Raw genomic sequence first — 25564 nt, 5'->3', positions numbered from 1 at the left:
TTCTATGTTTTTGTGCTGTTTCGTATTTTCACATTATCGGCAAGTAGTAGCCATAAAAAGTAAACGTGATGGTTAAAACCTTTAAAAGTGTAATGTTACCTTGTTTTCTTGTTTGGTCATAATCTTTCATGTAAGGAGGAGGGAAACTTATTCGATGGGGGGCAGCGGCTTATTACAAAAATGGACTTTCAGAGGGGGGTGTTAAAAGAGAGGCCAGGGTGAGCTTAATAGTGCTTCTACGGTATATTGTAATGAACCCTCTGTACAGAGTGAAATGAACAATTTTGACATCATTGATGACTAAGTGTAAATTTAAACGGCAGTTTTAAAAGAGCTTTGACCGGGATTTTAACAGATTTTTGAACAGACAAAATTTGTATTTTAAAATTTGTGTCGTAGGAAACCTAAAAACAATGGTTCATTTTTATTAACAATTGCTTCTGATTAGAGCACTGAAACTGTTAACAACCGTCTTTGGCTGCGGATGGCTAGGATAGAAATGCATTACAACTTGACAAATTGTGGCTACACTTTTCAAGTTGCATCCGCGCGTCTTCATATTTATAGCCGAAGTTTGATTTCTATCTGCATATTAAGGTTATATCGTCCTTAAATGTTCAAAGAAAATGTTTTTCATGGGTTTATTAAGTTGCCTACCACTAATTTCAGGACAGATTAGACAAAAAATCCGCGAAATCCCTGTGACGTAACTTCTTTAAAGTCAGCGATCTAAAATTGGCAGACTTGCCAACATCATTACAGTAAACACCCGCGTATAAGAACCTAGTGATTTAAGAACCTACAGGCTGAAATTGGGCATTTTAATACCCAAAAATATAAGAACCTATTTAGGCTGGCAAAGAACAATAGGTTCTTATACAAAAAGCACTCTTATTTTGTAGCCAAAATACTGGATTTTAATTGACAGAAATTGTGAAATTTCTGAGAAACACCATGAAAATTATTTGTTTAATTGAAAATCCTTTAAATACAGAGTATAGAATACTGTATAAAAATATACTGGTGTAGCCTTGGGACTTGGGACCATTATGACATACTAGTACTACAGTAGCTCTCTGAATGGTATCACTATGACAACTCCTACAAATAAGAACCTACTAAGAACCTAATCAGCCTGAGTTCGGAAAAACTACCCCAAAATATGAGAACCCATTCAGCCTGAACCCAAAAATTCTAGGTTCTTATACGCGGGTGTTTACTGTATACCTCTTTATTTCTGGCATCTTTTTCGTTTTACGACCCTTTTTTTTTTTTTTGACAAGGCCACGTGACAAAGGGCCTTAATTGTTACTTATGCGAGGTATAATTCTCTTGTTCGTAACAAATGGAAGCAGAAAATGGTTGAAATTTGGATTCACAATAGCCGATTCCCTCTATAGCGCGCGCCTGCAGGGAATCACGGTAGTTGTATTCATCAAAGCATGCGCGAGACTCAGCAACAATGCACGTTGCTGAGTCTCGCGCATGGTTTGATGAATACAACTACCGTGATTCCCTGCAGGCGCGCGCTATAGGGGGAATCGCGTATTCATTAAACAAAGAAGGAATTCTTTGTTTTCACCCACGTGACCTCCACCCTAACGACGGTTGCTATCCGCCATGTTGGTGTCCAAACAAACTCGCTCGATAGAGAGATCACAGTGAGAAAGTAAGCGTGGCAATGGTTCTTTGCGTTGTTTTTGGATGTGGAAGTAGAAGTGACCGAGATAAAGGGATTGGATTTTATCGAATACCTTCAGTGGTAACCAACAAAGGTGAATTTGAAGAAGAACTGACTACAGAGCGGAGAGAAAACTGGATAAAAGCCATCAGTCGCGGAGACACGAAATCGAAAGACGTGCTAAAAAGCGAACGGGTTTGTGGAAAGCATTTTGTTTCTGGGAAGCCAGCTCCTTTCTGGAATAAACACGACGTAGATTGGGTGCCCACATTGCAACTTGGCAAGAAAAATTATCGCCCTGAATTAAACCATCAAGCGAACGCAGAAAGAGCTGAAAGGACAAAGAAGCGAGAGCAACTTGCGGTCGAACGACAAGAACGCGAAGTAGCAGAGAAACGTCAAAAGCTTCTGGAAAGCAGCATTCCTGTTGCCCAAATCGACTTTAGTAAGCCAAGTACTTCGACAGAAGAGGAGAGAAGTCTAAACGAAGGGGATGAGGATGCCTTTTCTTCTGATCTGGCGGCCATAGCAGTTAGCGAAGGTGAAGAAATCGGTCAAGAAATCGAACCGGAAACTGTTAAGGATGCTGCGTGCCAAACCACTGAGTTTGACTACATGTTTCAGACAAGCAGATATCAAGCTCCTAATAAGGATTTCTTTGACACTGACGACAAAATTCGCTTCTACACTGGGCTACCGTCTATGGAGGTACTTATGGTTGTTTTCGAGCATGTCTCCCCACATGTTACACGCCAAACACAGTCGCTCGACCGATTTCAAGAGTTCATCATTGTACTAATGAAGCTAAGACTAAATGCACCGTTGCAGGATCTGGCATACCGGTTTGTTGTTTCAGTGTCAACAATTTCCAGAATAGTTTCCCACTGGATTGTTGTGATGGACACAAGGTTATTTCGCTTTGTGTACTGGCCAGACAGGGACCAACTATGGAGAACAATGCCCCAATGCTTTCAGTATGCATTTGGAAAGAAAACAACTGTTGTCATTGACTGCTTTGAAGTGTTCATCGAAAGGCCTTCAAACTTGCTAGCCAGGGCACAGACATTTTCAAGCTACAAACATCACAATACAATCAAAATTCTGGTAGGGATAACACCACAAGGAACAATTTCATTTGTTTCTGAAGCCTGGGGAGGTCGGGTCTCAGATAAATTTTTAACGGAGAACTGTGGCTTTCTGGACAAACTGATTCCTGGAGACATGGTGATGGCAGATCGCGGATTCACCATCACTGAGAGTGTTGGACTGAAAAATGCTAAACTGGTTATACCAGCTTTCACGAAGGGCAAATCTCAGCTTGACCCAGTGGACGTGGAGCAGACAAGAGGCATCGCGAATGTCAGGATTCATGTTGAACGTGTTATTGGACTACTTAGACGGAAGTTTACTATTCTTGAAGGTACCTTGCCAACTGACTTTCTGATATGTAATCATGAAAACTCTGACAGGCACACTCCATTGGTGGATCATATGATAAGAGTTTGTGCGGCTCTTGTTAATTTTTGTCCTCCAATTGTACCATTTGATTAGATAAACTTGACATTTAGATTCCTTAGTTCTTTCAATTAAGCCACTTTCAAAGCTGCAAAGTTTTGATTCTACGTTTGTTCAAAAAAAGGTAGAATAAAAATCTAGCAAAGAGCAGCTCAGGGTAACAGAGGGTATGTTAGTATTTACCACACAAGTGAATAGTGCTTTTCCTGTGCGCTGATTGGTTTACTCAAAGGTGATTTAGCAAAGTACTAGTTACCTCTGAGCAGCAAAAGAGCTACAAACTGCCTTCGCACGTCGCTTTGTTTACCAAAAGTGATGTTTTGGTCCACTAGTTATTCTACTTGTCTGGTAAATACTAAAACAATTATTCACCTCAGTGTCAGTTTCAGAGTGTGATGGATATTTACCATGCTGCTTCGCGGCTCGGTAAATATAGACAACTATTCACCTTCACTTTGGTGAATAATTGTTTTATAATCAGAAATTAGGTCCTGATATGAGTTACATGTGAAGCTGCAAAGTTTTGACTCTAAATTTGCTTAATAAACAGGTTTCCATGACAGTACCTTATTGCATGACATTTTCATGACACTTTTTTGTGAAATTTGGGATTTTAAACAATAAAAGCTTTAATAATTTATGGACTTTTTACATACCATTGCCAAGAAAATAAATGTCTAACTTAAACACATAAATAAAGTGGCTCAAGAATTTGAAATGTTGTGAAAAATTATATGCGAACCCCGAATTCGCAGAAATTTCATTCAATAAATAACCGTTATATATTTTTTTACGAAAGGGGTAGGTTGCTGAATGAATTTCTTCTTCTAAAGAGTGGATTGAGAGAGATTGGTATGGTTTTGTAAAAGAAATCTGAAAGCTTGTTTATATTATGCTTTTAGGTTTAGGTGTAGACATTATTTTTCTTTGAATAATTCTGCTATTGCAAACAAAACAAGGGGAAGTTTTGTTTGAATGAAAGAGAATACATAAGTCAAGTTGCCATTAAGAATATAACAAGTTTTATTACCCAATGAGGCAGCCAAGGAACAAAATGTAAATGATATGCATATTCCTATTTATGATACATGTATGTATTCATTTGTCAAGGTTCATCCTCAGTGAGATACAACTAGATCCCAAAATTCATTTCTCTGGAAACATGAAAATTGCTTCAAAGCTTCTAGGCTGTTTACACCCCTAAAAGCTTTGGTTGATATGCTAAGGTTCTTTACCTATGGTAAGGAACTCTATTTATTGCTTGAATACAGTAAAGAATATTATAAATAATGAACAGCTTAGGAGTTTTGTTACAAACTTATTAGATTTTGATCTAGACTGCAAATGCCAGAAATAAGTAGAAATATTCCACTTATGAGGTAATCAAGTAGGATAACTTTAATGAAGTAAGTAATATAACTTCAATGTCGAATTTTCTTGTTGTTTAGATAACTGTGAAAATGTTATTTGTAAAAATAAATGTGTTAGCTATTTACACAACATTGTGATCTGTGTTGGGAAAAGATACTGAGTGATATCATTTGAACCTGCTGTTTAACATAATATATTATTACATCTTTAGTGGTATACTGTATGACTGCAAGTGTGTTCTTTGCAAATGAAATACAGGTGTCCCACACTGACTGACATGCAGTGTATGCATGTATCATAGGGTGGCGGAAATGTGTGGTTCCAAAAAATATCCATACACCCCTATGGAAGGTCATTGCAAATTCCGATGGGGGAGGGGGGAAGGGCTCAACAGCTACAATTTTAAAGGAAAAGTATGAACCTTAAGTATGAACCTTTCCAGGGGAAATGAGGGGGTAAAAAAGCCTGTCTATGGGGGAGGTATTGTGAGGTTCCAGAAAATATCCATATCAAGCCCATGGAAGGTCATTCGAAATTCTGAAGGGGGTGGGGGTCTCAAATGCCCAAATGTTTAAAGGAAAGTATGGAGCTTGACTGGAATTTCTGGAGGGGGTACCTTCTGTATCTATATGGATATTTTTTTTTGGAACAACACATTTTATTTTCTGGAGCCACACAATGACTGCCTTTGTAAAACCTTAGTCTGAATTGCTTTAAATCAAATCCACAGACTCAAGATTAAAATGTTTGAAAATGACATTATACAAAATTAAAGATGATTATCCAGGTTCCTTTTACTCTGTAAAATAGGCATTTGTTTTTAAAATGAAGGAAACAAGCTGATTCTGCCATTTCTTAGACATGTTACTAAGTGATGTCGCATACCTTGTGCATCAAAATTTATGAATGTGGGGTCTACTCCAAAGACTAAGCAGGTAGCAAATGCAACTGCAAAAACCCCACAGTCACTCCCATTTGTTTGTTGCTGCACTGGCTTTGGGTCAAGAGCAATTAAACGTCCCCCTAATAAGTCATTCGTTTGTTCCTCTACTTCTTGAACTACTGAGTCATGATAGAGGCTATCAAAAAGGTTGACATAGCCAGGCACACATCCAATTGAGCTTGTACACACCCAGTGATTGTTTCCAGTGTGCAGAATTTGAATAAATTCGCCACTTACAACATCAAAATTTCTAACAGGGCCAAGTGTTGGTCGCTGGAAACCTGCGATTGCTGGATTCTCAGGCTGTAATAAAACATGTGCTTGTTGGATAATATCACAGTCTAGCCAGCCAGTAGGATTGATAATTAAATCAAAGTGGTAGTCTGTGAGATTTGCCAGTGCACTGGTCTTATCAGTTTCACTGTGGGTGACTTTCGTGATAACAACATCACTTTCATCATCACTGCTGGAGGAATCTGACGAAGAAGAACAAGTGGTAGGGGTGGTGGTAGCTTGGGCAGGCACAACCTTTTTGCATGCAGGGCATTTCCAGGTGGTTCTGTGGTTATTTGGCAACCGCTTCAAACCAAGACAAGCAAGGTGAAAGTACTTTCCATTTTGGCAGCTTTCTCCATGGCACTCAACTAACTTGTCTGTAGGGGTAGGCTTTGCCTTGCAAATACAAATGCTGTCACATTTCATGGCTGCATGATCTGAAACAACAGCAGGTTGTACGGATTTTTTGCTACTTTTTTTCCTCTTGAACTGAGGAAGTCTGCAACAGTGAGGGCAGTACCAGGTCTTTGGCATTGCCACGGAGGTGAGAGAGAGACAAGAAGGGTGAAACCTTTGATAAGGGCAGTCCTTGTTACAACATGAAATGCTGTCCTCATCTTTTTCTGTGCGACAAAAACAAATGGCATCCTTACTTGGTAATGTAGGCGGTACTGTGCACCTTCGGGTATACCACCGTGCCAAAATCTCTGGGAGAATGCATATTCTCCAGAATGTTTCTAGTTTAGGCACAACAAATTTCCAGTGCTGCTCATCTGGATATATACGCTGCACAAATAAGTGAATGTTCTTTGCTTTGTCAATGGCACATACCACAAAGTCATCATATTGGAGATTTGGAGCTGAGAAAAGCTGCTGCTGCACTTGATAGTAGTAGCTGTGGCTTTTTTTCAGCTCTAAATTCCCATTTACCCTTTCAAGGCAGGAATTTTTATGTTTAACATAGTCCTCAAAGTTGCCATCAATTATGACTACTGGACATTTAACTTCTCCGCATCCACTTCCGCAACAGTCACATGACACGAGAAAATCAGGGGTGGCATGAAGAAATGAATTTTCTTTGTTGATGAATAACCCACACTTCTTGACCTCTAAGTTTACATGACGTTCTTTCATGGATGCTTCATATGCCTTTATGGCATCACTTTCGTGCTTCTGGCCATACCTTGTAGCTTTGGTATTCACTTTATAAAGGCTTGGGTAACAGATTGTCTTAATCAAAGACTGGGAGGGCTGCGCCAGGTTTGTGTGAAAGGCTGAAGAGCACTGAGATGCACCAATTCTGCCAGCACGATGTCTATAAAAGCCTGAGCCACTTGCTTGATCTCGTGTATTCACTTCCACTTTATTAATATGTTCCTCCGTAACACCCAGATTTACTTGAACACACATTTTGATTAAATCCGGGTAGTCCAGCCCAAGATTTTCCGTTTTAAACAAGTCAGGAATAATCGGCAGTGTGCGGCTTTCATCAATAAATTGGTCGGCAAAGGGATCGATTAGGCTAAGTGCTACAGCTTTGATTTTGCAAGAGTTTAGTTTGGCGTAGACTTCCTGCATTTCCCCATCTGATGGAATGGATTTAGGCGCAGATGGTTGATCGCACCGTTCTTCGGAGGTTTTGCCTCCTTCCCCAGTATTTGAATGAAATGTTTCAATTTTCTGTTCCAGTGCGCTTTTCAGTTTCTTTGCTGAGGAAAAGTCTATGTCTCTTACCTTTGAATATGGCACTTCCGTCACATATGTTGGCAAAATCCAAGTGCATTTTGCTTGGGTGCAGGCGAGCTTTCCTTGAATCCTTGTCACAGCTTCGATGTAAAACATCGCGCTCGCTACATGTGAGCAGGATTCAGCCAGTCCTGCCTTGCAGCCTAAGCAGTGCGCAGAGATAATCGTTCCGTCTTTTTTTACAATCATCCAAATATTCACAAGAGGATCGTTCATTCGCTGAGAATGTCTCACCTTGGCCACAACAACAATCTTGCCCGCGATTTCTTTCCCTTGAACCGACGCAACGAAACCAGAAACCATTTGATTGTACGCCTCCAAACTTTTGAAGGCTTTAAACTGCTGGTTTGTATAATAGCTTGTCTCCAAAACTAAATACGACAGCAAGTCCGAGACTTCTATGGGAGGCAAACATTCTGAGCTGAACTGCTCACTCGGTATGGCCGCTGGATCTACGCCAACCACAGAAATTTTCTTCAAATATCGCTCTTGGACGTGGCTTTCGAGGCTTTTGGCGTAAGATGAAAGCACTGGTACCTCATCTTGTGGTTTTGGGTCGCTTTCTTGGGAAATATCCATTAAAAAGATGAATTATTTCGAGTCTTCGAACGTGAGCGCTTAGAAATGGCATAGATTTGCATGCAATTTCACACCTAACCTGGGCTCCAACATGGCGGAAACCTAATTTGCATAATTTTATGACGTCAGCTGAAAACCGAGAATTGCGTTTCCAGGGTAACAACTTGTGTAGATCTGTGTACGACTCAAACTAAATTGCTCTGGAACCTGTGTGAACATGGGGTTAAATGAGAAGTGCAGGACACATGAGGACACGGGGCTTGTGGTTAGTCACGTGGTACCAAGTCCTTTTCTTGTGTCCAGACTGTGACGTTCACGCGCTATGCGTGACACTCGCCATGCGTTACATTTGTTTACATTCTTTTTCTGTTGGACACAAATACTGTTTATCAGAACCCGGAAACTTCATCTAAGTTTTACTGATAACTTATTATAGCCTTTTTTAGACTTGCATCAAGTCGCCCTCTATTAGCGAGCGAAGCGAGCTGAAAAGCGTCGCGAAGCGACGCGCAGCGAATCGCGAAGCGACGACCGCGAGTGACGAAGTCGCAACCGCGCGTCGAAGGACTTTGAGAAAGTCTAAGCCTTTTTCTTAGTGTCCAGATATATTTTTTTATTTTAATTTAGTCGTTCTATGTTGTTATTTTACTTCAGAGTTGCACCGTTCGATGTGTTAATATACCAAATGATGGAAACATAAACTTGTCGATCTGCTTAATTGGGCTACCCCATAGGACCCCCGAAGACAAACAGACAACTTCCGTGTTTTCTTTTGCCTCTGCTACAAAACGGGACCAGGTGCGAAAATGAAAAACTTAGTAAGTGTGTAATTGTCAATTTAATGTACACAAAGGAAACTAAAATAAACTTGGAAAGCTGAGGTATCGATCTCTAGCCATTGATCATTCGGCACGACACTTTCTGTGGAAATCACTATTTTCAGACTAAAGTAAATTTGATTTACGCGGAAATAAACATGTAAGCAAATTTCATTTACATACATGCCGAAAGGTTAACGCCAGGGTAACCTCCTACGCAGGCGTTCTTTTGGTTTATCGCGCAATCTTTCCAAACGTTGGGGAGGAAATATTTTGTGACGAACCAAGCCTCACGCTTTGAGTCGACTTTGAAATAGTTCTAAATTTCGCAATTAAAATCGCGAAATTTAATACTCGCGAAATATAGGGCACGCGAAGTTTAAAATCGCGAAATTTAATATCGTACTGATAATATAAAAAAAAATAATGAGACTCGATGTGTTTTATCATAGTTATTCCAACATGTCTGAGCTTCATGTTTAGGAGTCTTTTGTTTAATTTTGTCCATTAGTTATCTCCCACTCTATCAGTCGCACTGTTCGAACTGTTCTCTGCCGCCAAGTTCTTCAAAATCTCGCTCTTGCAGTCGTAGATGAACCTATCAGGTATTTTGACTGTTGAATACCTTATGTTTTGTTATGTGTATATTGTTTTGTTTGCTGTGTTTACGATGACTTTCATATTAATTATATATGTTGTTACAGTTTCAAGGTCAAAGCTTCATAGCGGAACTCCCATAGGTAATGCGGTTAGTAACTTTTTTGTGAAACCATAAAGCCGAAAAATTTTGGTTGCGTACGCCCGCCCGCCCGCGCCTACAGACTCTCCGGGAGGGGGAGGGGAGTCACAAAGCAACCCGACCGGGGAAGGAGAATGTCGTCTTATCATTCCTCAACGACTGCTTTCATCTTTGATACAGACTCGTATCCAGTCGCTTCTCTTGTTTTTTTGAGCGGCGCGCAAGGCATCAAGGGAAGGACGAACTTATTTTATGTCCTTCCCATCAACCTCTTCGAACGTAGCGAAAACGAAAAAAAAAAGTAACGACTGGGAACGAGTCTGTCTTTGATATTAGACATGATTGGACGTCTTTGTTATGGCCAATTGACAGCTGTCAAAACAAGGTTTCCGCTGACCAGTATCACATGACCATATCGCGGGCTCAGATGTAAAACACATCGAGGTTGAATGTTTTTTTGAAGTTGACCGCTGACCAAGTGAAATTACATGAGGCGGAAAGTGAAATTGGGGAAATGCGCTGGTTGCTGTCGGCTCGGCTAAATAAAACCACAGTCACTGTGATAAAATTTATAAGCTTGTTTTGAACTTATGGCGATTCTGGTTTATACCTAAACTTTCGTGAAACGGCATGGTCAACAGCAGAATTTTGAATATGGTTCAGAGTTAAAAGTCAGGAAACAAACTCACAACATGCCGATTTACGAATGAGTTCACCGAGAGGACTCCGCGATTGAAAAGCACACGACAGTTTATTACAGATAAATTATTTCTGGATGTATTCCTCGTTTATCCCGGGATAGCAGCCAAAGAAAAGCGAATTGTGACCGATCGAAATGGACGTAAATCTTCCAAGCTACTTGTTGAGTTTAAAGCAAACACGGTCAAAGACAAAATCCCTTTTCGAAACCAAGGTAAGCTAAGCTTATTATTTATGTTCCTTTTTTAACAGATTAGAAAAGTTTCTGTTATTTAGATTATAAACAAGCATTCCATCTAATAGAACTCGTTCGTGTAACCGGTAAATGTATGTCAGAACAAGGCATATAACCTTATTGAAATTCGTTTTGTCTTAAACACGAGTTGTATGCAAAGAAGATAGCTTCTACTGCGATAAATTTGTTTTTATCGATTTTCTCAATCGATAACAATCGATAATATTTTTTTTTTCTATGAGTTCTATTGTTATGGATTACCGATCATCAATTTGTGATTGATATCAATAGATATCGATTGTATCGACTGATTTCCGATATAGATTTCTATTGATTGACTACGCCTGGATTCTTATAAATTACAATAAAGAAAAAAGCACAGATTCTTATTTGTTATGTGTAAGATCATGAACATTTTTTTATGTTATAACAACCAAATTGATCAGTTATAATATAGGATACGGACTTGGAAAAAAATTCCAGTTTGCCCTGTGGTCAACAAGCAGCTCTCAAATTTTGCTTGCCTAGGACAGTGCATGTGACACTGTGTATTAGTAAACTTGTGACTGTATAATTAACTTGTAGTCAGATGATCATGACTTGCCTGGGCCTTTACCCATTATGCAAGCAGGCATGAAAAATTAATTGCTTGACAGGAAAATCTACTTGCCCCGGACGACCAGAGGGGAATTGTGGCTATTAGCACCAGTTGCTATCTTGACGGTTGTGACTGGTACAATTTTTTAAGCCTTTCAAAGTTTCCCAGCCTAAAGCAGTGACTTATCAGATATTTTTGCCTGAATTATTTTTTCTACAAGAGTAGCAGGTTAGTTTTCGATCCTGAAATAAAAAAAAAAGTTTAAAATGGGCCTGTCTGCAAGGCAGTTTGAGTTTATCATTAATTTTATATAAGCAAATCTGTTCCATTTTTAAAACTTGCTATATTAGGATTTCCATACCTTTTATGGGTTTTTTATATGTGAACATTTTGTTTTTATAGTGAGGGAAAACAGGAATTCAAGGGGTGCAGTTAATGTCTGTGATGATGAAGGTAAGTATTACATTAGACAGTTTATACCTTTATTTCTCTAAATGCTCTGTGACAGAGTTTAGTTTATGTGAATCTACATTAGTGCATGAAACTTGTTTTTTAAATGTAAAATTTTGGGGTTTAAGAAATGATAGGTGTTTTAACTGCTTGGTAAGTCTATGTTTCCTTAAAGTCCTGTTTCTCATTGAGGAATTTAATATACACAATTTACATGTAACAGCATATGTAAATATACATACAAAATGTAATGTTTTCATTGTTCAAGATAAGAGGGGATGGGGGAGGGGTATGAGGGCAACAAACCCAACAAGATCTGCTACCTGACCCGACAAATTACTGGAATACTTGTAATTATTTTGTGGGAGAAGTGCAAATTGACCTGTTCAAATTCCGCTTGTTAATAGCTAACCTTAATATCTACATGTAAGCTTAAGCCCTAACTTAACAGAAATTGTCTTGTTGTGGTACTAGGCGAATATAGAAATACAATTTTAACTCAGCTGAAATTTCACATGAAAACAAAAAGTTGATAAACTTTTAGAGCTGCTTAGGCCAGAAAAGCCAGTTGGGCTTGTTGATGAGCCAGCTTAGTGTTTTCTTAGCTACGCTAAGAAAGGGGAGAATATGTAAGCTTTCATGGAATTAATCACAGTGCTTTTAACAGCACCGTCAGAGAGCAATATAAGAGTCTTAAGACACCTCATTTTATAGGGAAATCATGAATTTTTGCCAGGGATTCACCCCAAAACACCCCCCAAAGCTCATTCATGTGCCAGGTCTTATTGATAGCACTATTTATGTCTTCAGTAGGTCAAATGATTTTTTTGGTTCTAAACATATCCCCCAACACAGTCCCTGGCCCAGGCAAAAATTGGAAAAATATATCTCTTTTTTATGCATCTGCAGAGTGTTCTGAACAATTTAAGCTAATTTAAAATTATAAACATTCATTTGATGCCAATGATCATCAACAAATCTTATGTCTTTTTTGCCTTTTTCAGGGTTAACACGAGTAGCAGAATTTCCACAGAGTTGCAGACACAGAAAGAGATAAATGAACAATCAGATTATTATATTATTTTCTTCATTGCATGTAAAAATGTACTGTGTGTAGAATACAATTTATTTATAAGGACATTTGTAATTTTAAAGTTAATGAAATAAAGCCAGATAAGGTACAATCATGTACATAAAAAAATCATCCTGCTACCTAAACATTTAATTCCCACTGCGCACGCTGCAAAGAACAGTAATTATGATAATGAGATACACATTTCATCATCTCTTAATGCATGGTAAAAAGGCATGGTAAAATTTTTGCCAAGCAATCTATACCCTAGTTTAGAACTAACAAACAGTATTTATGCCTCACCAGAATTTTTGCTAAGCTTACATGTAATTATGCAAAGGGCAAAGGGACTCATATAAGGGAAAAAGGTCTTATCGTTTTGGGGACTCTATTTGGCAGAATGACAGAATGTCAATATTTTGCTTGCCACTACCTTTTACTCCAGTTTGCTAACAGAAAGCTGTTATTTTTGGTGTTAGGCAATAATAAGACTGCATAGTCACTATTCCATCGTATAGGGCCCCCATTTGGGGGAGGGGGGAAGCTACATGCAAAATTTTCCAATTGTATGCTATGTACAGCTGTAACATACCAGTTATGATGGGGGTATGGATATTTTCTAGAGCAACCCTTTCTTTGTTCTTGTTTAACTTTGAGAGTTGCGAGTATATTTTTAAAAGGTTATGCATAGACTTCTAACGATATTTTTGATTTATCAATTTTTTAACTCTTATTTGGTGCTGTTGTTCATGGTGAAAGGGATACATATCATATATAAAGAAAATAACATGAATAAAAAATTCAGTCTAAAAAATTATCAAGGATAAATAACTGAGGAGCTACGCTTTTAGGCTTGCTTAATCTATATATTAACACTTGAAAATATGTTCAAATCTCAAAGGTTTTTATTCTGACTGAAAATCGAATGCCATTTTCCGTAAATTCAAACATTTTTCATTCAGGACGCAAAAATTCGAAGAAATCGGTGAAATCTTTCCTGCCAAAAAACGCAATTAAAAAATGCAACCATCACGTAAATAATTAGGTTCGGGCCACCTTAATTTGAAGCTTAAATTTATTAAATCACTCCTAACCATCTATTAATCACGAATTGTAATAAATAACTTATGTAAGATCTAAGTTACTGCCATATACAGTCAAAAGAATTTAGCAGCCGAAAAATGTGCTGTTTTCGACTCAACATTTTGAACGTTTTAACATTTTAGACGCTTCACTAACTTCAGCATAATAATAATAAAGTATTATTTCGTTTGTCTCACGACGTAGTCACGTGTGATGGAGATCGCAACGTTTCGACTGCATACTGCTAGTCTTCATCAGGCGATAAGGTCGACTGGTTGTGCGTTAGCTTATAAAGCACACGGCTGCGCTGTAATTGGTTGGTTTTCAACAGCTCTGATTGGTGCATTTCGATCCTCAGTGTTCTGCATGCTGGTGTACTGTTGCTCCCTCGGCGGTCCGCAGTCGTACAGTTCTCCTGTTGTTGTGTTTTTTGATCGTGGGCATCCATGCTTCAGGAATTTCAATTCCACTGTCCCTGTTGATATTATTGGGGTGAAGTCTTATGTGAATCGCCTCTTTGACCCGGCGTGTGTACCAGGGCGAGTCACGACCAATAAACTTTACCTCATTCCAAAGCGGGTAGTGTCCGGTGTTGTTGGTATACTCTGCAACGGCGGAAGTCTGGGTGCGTGCGAGTCGGATGTCCCGGTCGTGTTCTTTGATCCTATCTTGCATAGGTCTTCCAGTCTCGCCGATGTAAACTTTGCCACATTCACAGGGAATCCTGGAAACAACGCCATCTTGCTTAGTCGAATCAACAGCGTCTTTCGGCCGTACTAGTTGTGATCGTAGTGTAGTTTCCGACTTGAAAACAGCGCGTACGCCTTGTTGTTGTAGGCAGCGGCGAAGTTGCTCGGAAAGACCTTTGACATAAGGTAGAACGGCAGTAGATTTAAACTCAGCCACGGGTTCAGCACTGGTGTTCGGTTTTCTAGTCTTGGTGATCTTCTGCAAGAAAGAAAAAGGATAACCATTAGATACAAGGACAGATGACAGATGTTTTTTCTCCTTGGAGATTACAGATGGTTTTGTTACGAGGCGTTTAGCGCGTTCGTAAAGACACTTTACAATACCGCGTTTTACTGATTGAGGGTGATGTGAATCATACGCTAAGTATTGATCAGTGTGTGTAGGCTTCCTGTATACGCTGGTGGTGAGGCGGCCGTCTGGTTCTCTCGAAACTGCGGTGTCAAGAAAGGCAAGTTTGTTGTCACTCTCTGTTTCCATGGTGAAGCGAATGGAAGGCTGCTGGTTGTTATGATGTTGTAAGAAGCTATCGATGTTCTCGCGATCCAAGATGGTAAAGGTATCGTCTACGTAGCGTTTCCATATCTTAGGTTTGTAGGATGATGAAGCTATTGCCTGCTCCTCAAAGCTCTCCATGTAGAGGTTAGCAATAACAGCGGAAACTGGGCTTCCCATGGCTGCGCTTTCTTGTTGTTCGTAGATTGATCCGTTATACTGGAAGTATGTGGATCTCAATACAAACTTCAGAAGATCAGCGATCTGAGCAGGTGTTAGCGTTGTGCGGTCAGCAAGGCTGGGGTCATCCTCTAGTTTCCGTAGCGCGGCTTGTACAGCGCCGTCGATAGGAACGTTGGTAAACAGCGACTCTACGTCGAAAGACACCATGACCTCGTTGTTCAGGATCGTCTCACTGCTGATGGTGGACACGAAGTGGGCTGAATTAGTCACCGTGAAATCCGAGTTACCTGTTAAAGGAGACAAGATGTTAGCTAAGTAGGCGGATAGATCATATGCAAAGGTGTTAACACATGATACAATAGGTCTTAAAGGTTTATCGGCCTTGTGGATTTTTGGTAAACCGTAGATTCTCGGCGGCTGTTTATGTCGCGGTCTGATCTTATTGTAAACAGCCTCTGATAGATCTCCGTTTCGTTTCAAGGTCAGCAGTTCTTTAGACAACTTTCGGGTCAAACGGTCTGTCGGGTCTTTGTTCAGGAGCTGGTACGGTCCGTTCTCGATCAGGGTAGACATCTTAGTGCGGTAGGTATCAGCATCCATGACTACGCTAGCACGTCCTTTGTCGGCTGGGAGAACCATGATGGACTCGTCCTCCTTTAGGCTTTTAAGCGCGTCGCGCATTTCCTCCGTGATGTTAGGCTCTGGTGGTTCAGCCTGTTGAAGGATACTGTTGACAGTTCTTCTGACCGTGTCTGCTTGTTCGGCGTTTAGTTGTCTTATAGCTGATTCGACACTGGCGATAATCTCCTTGGCAGGGACGTTCGCAGGAGTTACGGCGAAGTTCAATCCTTTCTGCAGCAGGGCTATCTCGGCATCGTTGAGGGTCCTAGAAGATAAATTAATAACCCAGTTAGTTTTGTCAAGGTACGATGTATCAGCTGGGGATACAGCCGCCTGTTTTTCGTGCAAAAGTTTTTCAAACTTCTGCTTTTGTCTGTCTTTGCTGGTATTAAAGACCCGCTGGGTGTTGATCTTGATCTGTTCCAGTACTCTGTCAGCGTCCTCTGTCGAGAGAGCAGATGTTACGCTCTGTGATGTGGAACCTGCTTCCTTCTTCGCATCTGCCTTGGCCTTCTGCGTTAGTCTGATCCTTTCCCTCAGGAATCTCATTGATGCAAGTTCAGCGACTCTGCGTGCGCCCTTTGTTGGAACTGGCGGTCGAACCTGTAGATCTTTGGGGACAATGCGGTTCTTAATGCACCTTGTTAGGAAGGTAAGATGGTTTGTGAAGCGTGCGAGTTTGCTCGAGCAACGCTCATGTCGACGAATCAACCTTAGGGCTGTGCGCCCATATTTCAGGTTAATGTCATAAAAAAGGGAGGGAGCAACAGTACACCAGCATGCAGAACACTGAGGATCGAAATGCACCAATCAGAGCTGTTGAAAACCAACCAATTACAGCGCAGCCGTGTGCTTTATAAGCTAACGCACAACCAGTCGACCTTATCGCCTGATGAAGACTAGCAGTATGCAGTCGAAACGTTGCGATCTCCATCACACGTGACTACGTCGTGAGACAAACGAAATAATACTTTATTATTGTACTCTACCACGATGAATAACCACAACATTTTTTATGACATTCAGCATAATAGTTGCTATGCAAATTTTTTTGTCCATCCTTTACATATAGAATCGAAATAAACGACAGGGTACATCAGAACAGTATATGAACGCAGAGTTTTCAAAGTTGGCATCGTGTACAAAGTTTTGACCAACACCTTGAAATGAAGAGTGGATTCAATGTTTCGACCACTTCAAGAATGCACAACCAAACACTTCATGAACATTGGCTGCGGTCACATCTACGACGTAACTAAAGTTTAACTTCAGTTAGTCTCAAGTTACGTGACGTCATACCTAGCTATAGTTAGTGCTTTCGGTCGTCTTTGCGGTCACACCAATGCAGTTAACTACAGTTAGTTCTGATTAGCTTTTGAATAATTTCGAATTTAAATTAGTTCATGACAGCCCTTGTTGTGCATCCATGTCTAGTTGTTCCTCTATTTTTTTTTCTATTTTTGTACGGCATTTTGGCGTCGAAGAAAACAAAATGAAGTAAGGATGCTAAACGCCGAAAAATGCAAGCTTTATTTTTGCTAACATTGGTGATATGTAATTTCTTGGCATGTTGTTTTTCTTTTTTTCCCTTCCTTTCACGCTTTGTTTTGCATATTTATGTTCATCTCGCACGTGCGAAAAGAATTGCCACATTCTGATTGGTTTTTCGTTTGTAAACTTAAGACTAACCCATGAACCCTGCTTGGGTATAACTATAGTTAGTCTGTATATTGTTTTGGATCAGCGAGGCGTAAATTTTCTAACTATAGTTAGGGTGAACAGAGAAGCGGTCACATTATTACCGAAATAGCTAACTATAATTAAGCCCGTCCTTACTATAGTAAGCAGCCCAGATGTGACCGCAGCCATTGTCATGAAGCCATGCAAATTCGTTTGGCTAAACAAAGATAAAAGTAAAATTCACCGCCAAACGACGCAACTGAACTACACGCCGTTCAATATTCAGTTCCCAAAAGAGCGAGCTTGTCTATATTCCCAAAATAATTTCGGAATAATTTCCACAACCTCAGACTAATCCACGTTGTATTGGATTGATTCCAAAATTGAGTTTGACCTTGATTGACAGATTTTTTGCCTAAATAAATTATCATCATTCTTTCCCATATCTTACCCACTAAAGCGAGTTACATAAGTACATAAAACGTGCAAAATGAATACGTTATCAAGTAAATTTCACTGCCATTAAATCCAGAAACCTTAAACAAGACACAGTCTTGCATATTTAGCTGCATACTATATCGATTGAAAGAGACAAATCTTTAGCAAGAATACTCGGTCTACATTTTCGGGTATCATTGTACTTTGCTGTTGTTTAAATCCCCTTAAAGATAGCTATGCCACGCATTTATTTGATCTTTAATTACCACAAAACTAAAAGCGTAGATTAAATTACTAACTTTAAAGGAACGCTTTAAAAGAAAGTAAATCGATTTCATTTGTTTGGAAAATTTTAAATTCAAACGTCTCTTAGAAAGTCAATATTACGCTTGTAGACTGCATGCAGGTATGGAAATCAAATCTGCGATAAAAGCCAAATCGTTCACGCGCGCTCATGGGATAACAACTGGCTGTGGGAAGAACGTAACATCAAACTGAAATCAAGCCTACCTGAAGAAGTGCATACAATATTTTGAAGACAAGCGAGTTTCAAAATGTAAATTGTGCACAGCAACACAAGAACTCGTCCGTGTGCTTCCATATCTGAGATATCATATCATTCATCATATCATTCATATCTATATCATTCTGAGACTTGATATTGAGCTCGAAAACACTGTAAACACTGAAGGAAGAGTAAAGGGGTGGGGTGCGTGAGAACATGTATTTTACCCGTTGTGCGACTAGCTTATATACTTGTAAGAATGCAAGAAGTGAAGTTTTCCACTAATTATGGGACCCCAGAACAATAACGTGGCGCTTATTCGTAACACTTGAGCCTAAAGTAGTGCAAATTGTCTGTCTGTTTAAACTGGTATCTTTTAGTAGTCCCCCTCCCCGGGATTCTCGCCATTGAAGATTGGATGGTACTATAACACTGGTTTAAATCATATCTAAATAATCGTACACAAAAATGCTTTGTTAACGGTTCTCTCTCCGACAGCCAACCTCTACCTTGTGGCATTCCTCAAGGTACAATTTTAGGTCCTCTTCTCTTTTTACTCTATATAAATGATTTGCCTAACTGTCTGTCTAATTCACAAACTAGGATGTATGCAGATGATACGCACTTAACTTTTGCCAGTAACGACGTTACGCATTTAGAAGATAGTATGAATGAAGATTTAACTAAAGTCAATGAATGGCTAACTGCAAATAAACTCACTCTCAATAAGTCCAAGACTGAGTTTATGTTGCTAGGTTCAAGGCAAAGGTTGAGTACTTTCATCAGACCACCGTCTTTTACTATTGATAATGATCCTATAAACCAAGTTGAATTTACGAAATCTCTTGGTAAATATATATAGATGAAAATCTAACTTGGAATGTACAAATCGAAAAAAATTCCAAAACAATTGCCTCTGGCATTGGCGTCTTGAAAAGAAGCAGGCTTTTTGTTCCCTTTAAAACGCTTCTGTGCATTTATAATGCTTTAGTGCAATCCCATTTCGATTACTGTAGTGTCGTATGGGGTAACTGCATCAAAACAAATGCTTCTAAACTTCAAAAGCTACAAAATCGCGCTGCGCGTATCCTGACCTCTTCTTCCTATGATGCAAATGCCGACGATCTCTTTTTGAGACTTGGCTGGAAAAAAACGAGATGTCCAACGAAAATTAAAAACAGCTAATATATAGATTTAGGCAAGCCTAAAAGCGGAGCTTCCCTTCAATTTATTTAATCTTTGCTGGAGTTACAATGTTTTCATTTTGATAAATATGCGGTCAAACCTTTATGTATACACTGGCCCAAGGTGCAAGACAAATATAAATCCATCATAATCTCGAGGCAGAACAACTAATGGACAAAAAATTAATTAAGAGTTTATTCTCTCCTTTCTAAAGAATAGTAAACAATTTTACGATCCTCTTATCGTTTTGCTTTAATACAACTCATGGCCTAAAACTTAATTAAAAGTTTATTGCCTGCTTTCTAAGAATAGAAAATAGCAGGCACGTTCCCGTCTTGCTTTTCTTTCTGTATTTGTCTTAACATCGGCGTACTGAAAAGGGTTGCTCTTTAAACGTAAACTAAATCATCTCTATTCAGTGTAATTATTCAGTGTAAAAGTGGACTACACTAAAGCAAAAAAAATGTTTGAACTACTTTTAAAACTATGAGTCAGTTTATATTTTTCACCTCGCGCTCGAGCCTGAGATGGGGTAAACATGTTTTTCAGAGCAAGTTTAGTTTAAATAAATTTATTTTACAGTAAATGGTTTGCACCCAGGAGTATCAGTAGTTCGTATAGTGTGATCGTCCGGGTGAGAGTAGTTCTGAGAAGAACTGTTGTTGGTGACAGTCACCAACAACAGATTTAAATTTATTTTGTTCGAGATTTTTGCTTTGTCGTCGTTTAGCACTTCGAAAAACATCACTTATACTGTATGAATTTCTTCCGCCAAGAAAATGTAAGGCTGAAAGTCGGAATAAACTCACAGCAATAAGAAATAAACTCTCACAGCAAGGGATTAGAATTCGACTTTATTGACGGCCAAAGAAAATCAACTTACGGCAAGAGATAATCGGTTAATCCATAGCAAATAAAACCAACTCAGGGGAACAAAAAAAATGAACTTACATGTAAGCGTAAGCTTAAATGTACTACAAGTTAAAGTTAAAGCGACTTAAAGGGGCAAAGTATATTGCTTAAGTTAAGGAAAGATCTAAACTTTACCGACACAGAATTGAATCTATCGAAACTGCGCTTAGAAAGTAAGCTTAAGTTTATAAACATCATAAAATTTTCTGTCATAAAATCAGGCTCAGCAATTCAGTACAGGTTGTTACCTTGCATCAGATTCCTGTATCTTTCTTCAACGGACTTGATGCATGCAGTGTTTAGCTTCGTTTTTAATTACACGATCATTGCTAAAGTTGTTGTATTCTTGATGTTGACGGCCGAAGATTCATCCGCAAACAACAGAAACTAGCAAACTGGACGTGCACAAGGAATATCATTCGCAATTATTCCGGGTCTCATCGTACACCTCTTTCTTTATCTACAATTTCACGGAATATAGGTGACTTTTGAGGACATCGTGCGAGAAATATTACGGTAAGAAAGTTCTCGATTCTCTGTCGCTCTTTTTTATACCCTCGGTTTCATTCAGCCTACACAGTGAACACCGCGCAACACATTTTCCCGCGTTTTCATAACATTACTTCGTTTAGATCAAACTGAAACGTCCACATCATCCAGTCGATAGAAGATAACGTCAATTGCTCGTTTTACGGTGACGAAAAATGCGACCAGAGACCAATAAATTGAATTTAACCGTGTAGCGATCGAACGAGAGCCATCGAGCCATATTGTTTTTTTGGCGTAAAGGCTTCGATACGTAACACTCACACACGAAAAAAGACTAACAAAAAAGAGCAGTTGGATGAATAAACCTCTCAGATATTTTGCTGTGTAGTATCACTGTGTAATTTTACCCCTTGTGTACAGTTTTGTCTTGCCTTGCGAGCTTTATTTGCTGTTTGTAATTTCCTTACTTTTCTTTAGCCACGCGCGGGCAACCTCGTCCCCAGGCCTAAACCGTGCGTACGGGCGTACGTACGTACGGACGTAGGCGACTCCCAAAATTTCTCGGTTCGATAGGATACCATTTGCCTGCCTATGGATGCTCCGCTAGCGCGCCTTCGGCGCGTGGGAGCTCCGCTACTATGGTTTATAAGTCATTAAATTGTCTTGCTCCTGAATATATATGCGATCAATGTTCACTGGCCGTAGTGAAATATCTACTTATTCACTAAGGGGCTCCGAGGGCAAACTAGCTTTTCCACTGCCCCGCACCAACTTTCTAAAAAAACAGCTTTAGCTTTAGGGGTGCGGTGTTTTGGAACAGTTTACCTGTAAAACGGCAGCAAGCACAAACTCTCTCTAGCTTTAAGTCTGGCTCCAGCGGTTTCTTTTCTAGTTAAATAGTACACAGCATTCATGGAAAGCAGGCATTTTAGTAATAGTTATTGTTTTAATATTTAATGTAATGAACTTTTATAATGTATAATAGATAATTGTAAGTAATTAATATAAGTAAGGGGCCTGATGCACCGTGTTTAAATAAAGATACTACTATTCATTCACTATATTCACAATATTCTATCACTTAACCCTATTTAGCTTGAAAGTGCTACAAGGTGCCCGTGTAGCACTCATGCAACAGTACTAACCATCACATAAGATCAAGTTACGGGAAGAGTCCACGACTGATGAGGTAATCGGCATGCAATGAAGATTTGCGCAAAACTTGTCAAACACTACCAGGGGAGGTGGATGTTTCACAAAAGATAACTCTCTTTTGTAATTCGAAGTACAGGATGAAAAGACCACGTTTTAAGTGTGGCGACTAAATTTATCCTAAATACGCAACGCATTACTAATAAGATCACGGCGGAATGCGAAAAAATGACCGAATTTTTTTAGCCATGAGCTTAATAGTTATGCAGTGAGAATAGACATTGATTGGCATTGCCCTTAATAACCAATCAAAATTACTTCCGTTACGTACGCAGCACTCGAGAAATCACCGGGAGTGTACGCGTGGTACGACAAAACGACGAAAACAATGTAGCCCTTCTAACCCAATACTATTTTCCACTACAGCAGTTGCATTCAAGAAGAAAGGAACTGATAAGCAAGCACAAAAGAAAAAACAAGACTGCAAAACAGCCGTATAGGTGGTTTTCACTGTCAACCCGCGAAAAAAATAACAATCCAAAACTATTGTGTCAAAATGCTCTATCTTAAAGACGGCAAATGCTATCGAGCTAAAAACCTTCAACAAGATAATTATTAAGGACGTCTTATAGCCTGCGAAGGATAAAAGCTCAGGGGTCTTGCGATTCTGGGTTTTAGAATTTTGATGACGTCACGTGAAAACCAAGAATTTTATGCGAACGCACGCAGGTCTTGAGCCAATGTGAAGACGGAGGAGGAGACTAGTAAAAGTCTTAAGTAAAACAAAATAAGTGGTGACTCTAAGCCTTTGTTTTGTGGTTTATTTTTTATTAAAGCAAACAAGTATCGAACAACCAAAATTTATGCTTACCCTTAATGCTCTAAAAAAACATGCAAGCTGAATAATTCCCACCTATCATGCTACATTTGTTTACAGTTCTGAGTCGGTTAAATGTGGACTACATGCAGGTATATACAAAAATGGGGTGTTCCACGAGCATTTTTTTGGCCACTGGCAATGCAACGTTTGCTGCGTTGCAAGTTGCAAGACTGAATTATGCCCGGCTAGTGTGACATGGCCTTAACTAAACTGATCTCAGCTTTTGTGTTAAAACACATATAATACAAACATGTACGACGAAAACCCTCGATTTCTCTAAACTCCCGATCTCTCGAACCGAGCATCCCTTGGATTTGCTTCACTCGAATGTACTTAATGTACCGCTAATTTTTTTTAATATAATATTCAAATTCCTGGTCTACATCGGTGTAAGAGCATGTGAGATTTTTCTTTGTTTTGGAGCTATTGTTTTCCTGCTCTCCATTGTTTCGAAGTTCTTTGTTGTATTAATCGTTCTTTGATTACGTCACTTGTGAGTTTCACAGGTTCTTACACCGAGGTAAACCCAAATTCAGGGAAACTCAAACCAATTCTTTACTTTAATTTGAAGCTTAAATTTATCAATTCACTCCTAACCATCTATTAATCACGAATTGTAATCAAATACTTAGTGCAATGTATAAATGGTGAACTATAGATATGCTACTCACTTCAGAAGGCATAAAATTCTTCCTTACTCATTAAAAAGGGGTTTTAATGACTTGGCGTGAAGTAAACCAGTGATCCAGCTGATCAAAAAGCTCTTTGACACCAACGAGCAGAGCTTGTCTACCTGCTGTATCACTCTCTATTAGCAAAGGAATTTCGTGACAAGAAATAGTTTCTCAGTTTTCTTAATTTTCTTCTGAGGGATTTTATTGAAGAAAAGCATTTAAGGAACGTGGTTAAAATTATTCGTAAGATGAGCGGCATGACATATCGCATAATAAAAAAAAATTTTGCCGGCAATTTGGTGACGTCATTTTCCCGCCAAAAAGTCGACATCTAAAAAACTAAAGACAAAGGATTGTAGTAAATTACGAGTTCTATATTGGTGCAAAATGTCAGATTAATTGCATTAAAGCTCTAAAATTTATAACTACCCCGGCACTTTTGAGGTCTCATATGCCACCGTAGAAGTGACAAGCACGTCTCAGGTATTGGCCTGCTACGACATGTAGACTGAGGACGTTTTTTCATTATCGAGCGAAGCGATTTACACCCTTGACTGAGCGACTGCATTTTCGTAGGAATGGTTTGAATTATTAAGTCCTGCATAAAGAGTATTCAATCTTCCATTTGCAGTATTTAGTTCCTGGTAATGGCTGTTGCTGAGAAGGGAAATGTTACGTCCTGCATAAAGAGCATTTAATCTCCCATTTGCAGTATGTAATTCCTGGTAATGGCTGTTGTTAAGACCAGCAACTCCAGAATTTTCGTAAGAGTGCGGAAAGATCTCCGTTATTTCACTGTATACTGGATCCGTCTCGCCTCTGCTATCTGTAAGATAAGATAAGATGAGATGAAATGAAATGAAATGAAATGAAATGAAATGAAATGAGATGAGATGAGATGAGATGAGATGAGATGATATAGTATTCTTTACTTTGAATAAGTCAACAAAATGGGTCGGTGCCTTCTAGTGAAAACAACTATTAATTGTGATTAACATATCTTGGATACGACGACCCTCTAATGTGCTATACAAACCGATCCAATTTTGCAGCCCATCGTCTGTCATGTTCTTGTCTTTACATACATATCTAAGAGCACGTTCATTTACCCTCTCCAGTTTCTTGGGTTTCCTGGTCCGCGGCTTGGCCCTCCCCTGTCTCTTCCTGTTGCGAAGATCTCATATGTAACGTTAAGTCATCTCCGCCAAATACTGGGTTATTGCGAACGACGTTATTGTCCGCCCTGAAACGGTGCGAGTCACTGCTCATCTCAGGTTTTTCAGCAAAGCAACAAGAATGGAGGCACCTGTGTATAGAACGAAATAAGCCATATTGAACAGTTATTCGTTGAAATCGAGGTGAATAGTGGTTGAATATTTACCGAGCCGCGAAGCAGCGAGTTAAATTTTGTGCCGCTATATATTCACCAAGATTTTAAAGAATAATTGCTTTAGTATATACAAAAAACGACTTTTGAAGTCGTAACAACACAATTACTGTTGTCCCAGTAGTTTTCATTGTGGCCCTGAATCCCTGATCGAATTGGAATTTAGAAGTGTTGGTTTTTTGTGAAGGGAGGAAAACCGGAGACCCGGATAAAAACCCTCGGAGCAAGGACGAGAACCAACAACAAACTCAACCCACATATGACGCCGGATCCGGGAATCGAACCCGGGCCACATTAGTGGGAAGCGAGCGCTCTCACCACTGCGCTATCCATGCTCCCCTAAATAGTACACACGAAGTGATCTCAAGAAAAAGCAATCTTAACTTTCTTAGAAGGAAACCATAAGAAGTC

General features: G+C 39.4%; 6 protein-coding genes and 1 long non-coding RNA gene across 7 annotated transcripts in view; 3 read left to right on the top strand and 4 right to left on the bottom strand.

Moving 5' to 3' along the window:
* LOC144628981 (CUB and sushi domain-containing protein 3-like) overlaps positions 1-25564 on the top strand; it is a 732439-nt gene that overhangs the window by 135227 nt on the left and 571648 nt on the right. The window lies entirely within an intron of this gene.
* Positions 1-25564, bottom strand: part of LOC144628967 (complement receptor type 2-like) — a 218013-nt gene that overhangs the window by 122729 nt on the left and 69720 nt on the right. The gene's annotated exons all lie outside the window — the stretch shown is intronic.
* LOC144629035 (uncharacterized) lies at positions 1624-3411 on the top strand. The gene has a single exon (XM_078487193.1). The coding sequence runs from the start codon at positions 1682-1684 to the stop codon at positions 3230-3232; it is 1551 nt and encodes a 516-aa protein (XP_078343319.1). The 5' UTR covers positions 1624-1681; the 3' UTR covers positions 3233-3411.
* On the bottom strand, positions 5388-8132 carry LOC144628990 (uncharacterized). Its single transcript, XM_078487129.1, has one exon. It carries the CDS (start codon positions 8109-8111, stop codon positions 5388-5390), a length of 2724 nt encoding a protein of 907 aa, XP_078343255.1. The 5' UTR covers positions 8112-8132.
* Positions 10442-12827, top strand: LOC144629268 (uncharacterized). The gene is made up of 3 exons (XR_013566337.1): positions 10442-10581; positions 11603-11653; positions 12655-12827. It is a non-coding gene; the product is annotated as an uncharacterized LOC144629268 (long non-coding RNA).
* LOC144629141 (uncharacterized) lies at positions 13976-15032 on the bottom strand. Its single transcript, XM_078487342.1, has one exon. The coding sequence runs from the start codon at positions 15030-15032 to the stop codon at positions 14160-14162; it is 873 nt and encodes a 290-aa protein (XP_078343468.1). The 3' UTR covers positions 13976-14159.
* LOC144628760 (uncharacterized) lies at positions 15061-16528 on the bottom strand. Its single transcript, XM_078486878.1, has 2 exons — positions 15207-16528; positions 15061-15078 (listed from the first exon to the last, which is right to left on the bottom strand). The coding sequence occupies exons 1-2, from the start codon at positions 16398-16400 to the stop codon at positions 15061-15063; spliced, it is 1212 nt and encodes a 403-aa protein (XP_078343004.1). The 5' UTR covers positions 16401-16528.

This window comes from Oculina patagonica, chromosome 10 (assembly GCF_052425735.1).
Source record: "Oculina patagonica isolate OP01 chromosome 10, crgOcupat, whole genome shotgun sequence".
NCBI classification, from domain to species: domain Eukaryota; kingdom Metazoa; phylum Cnidaria; class Anthozoa; order Scleractinia; family Oculinidae; genus Oculina; species Oculina patagonica.
Note: the sequence above shows the minus strand (reverse complement) of the source record. Positions and strands in the feature narration are given on the sequence as shown.

What these genes read in the sequence shown, in the direction of transcription:
- LOC144629035 (XM_078487193.1), top strand. Translation starts at nt 1,682, where the DNA reads ATGGTTCTTTGCGTTGTTTTTGGATGTGGAAGTAGAAGTGACCGAGAT.
- LOC144628990 (XM_078487129.1), bottom strand. Translation starts at nt 8,111, where the DNA reads ATGGATATTTCCCAAGAAAGCGACCCAAAACCACAAGATGAGGTACCA.
- LOC144629141 (XM_078487342.1), bottom strand. Translation starts at nt 15,032, where the DNA reads ATGGAAACAGAGAGTGACAACAAACTTGCCTTTCTTGACACCGCAGTT.
- LOC144628760 (XM_078486878.1), bottom strand. Translation starts at nt 16,400, where the DNA reads ATGAGATTCCTGAGGGAAAGGATCAGACTAACGCAGAAGGCCAAGGCA.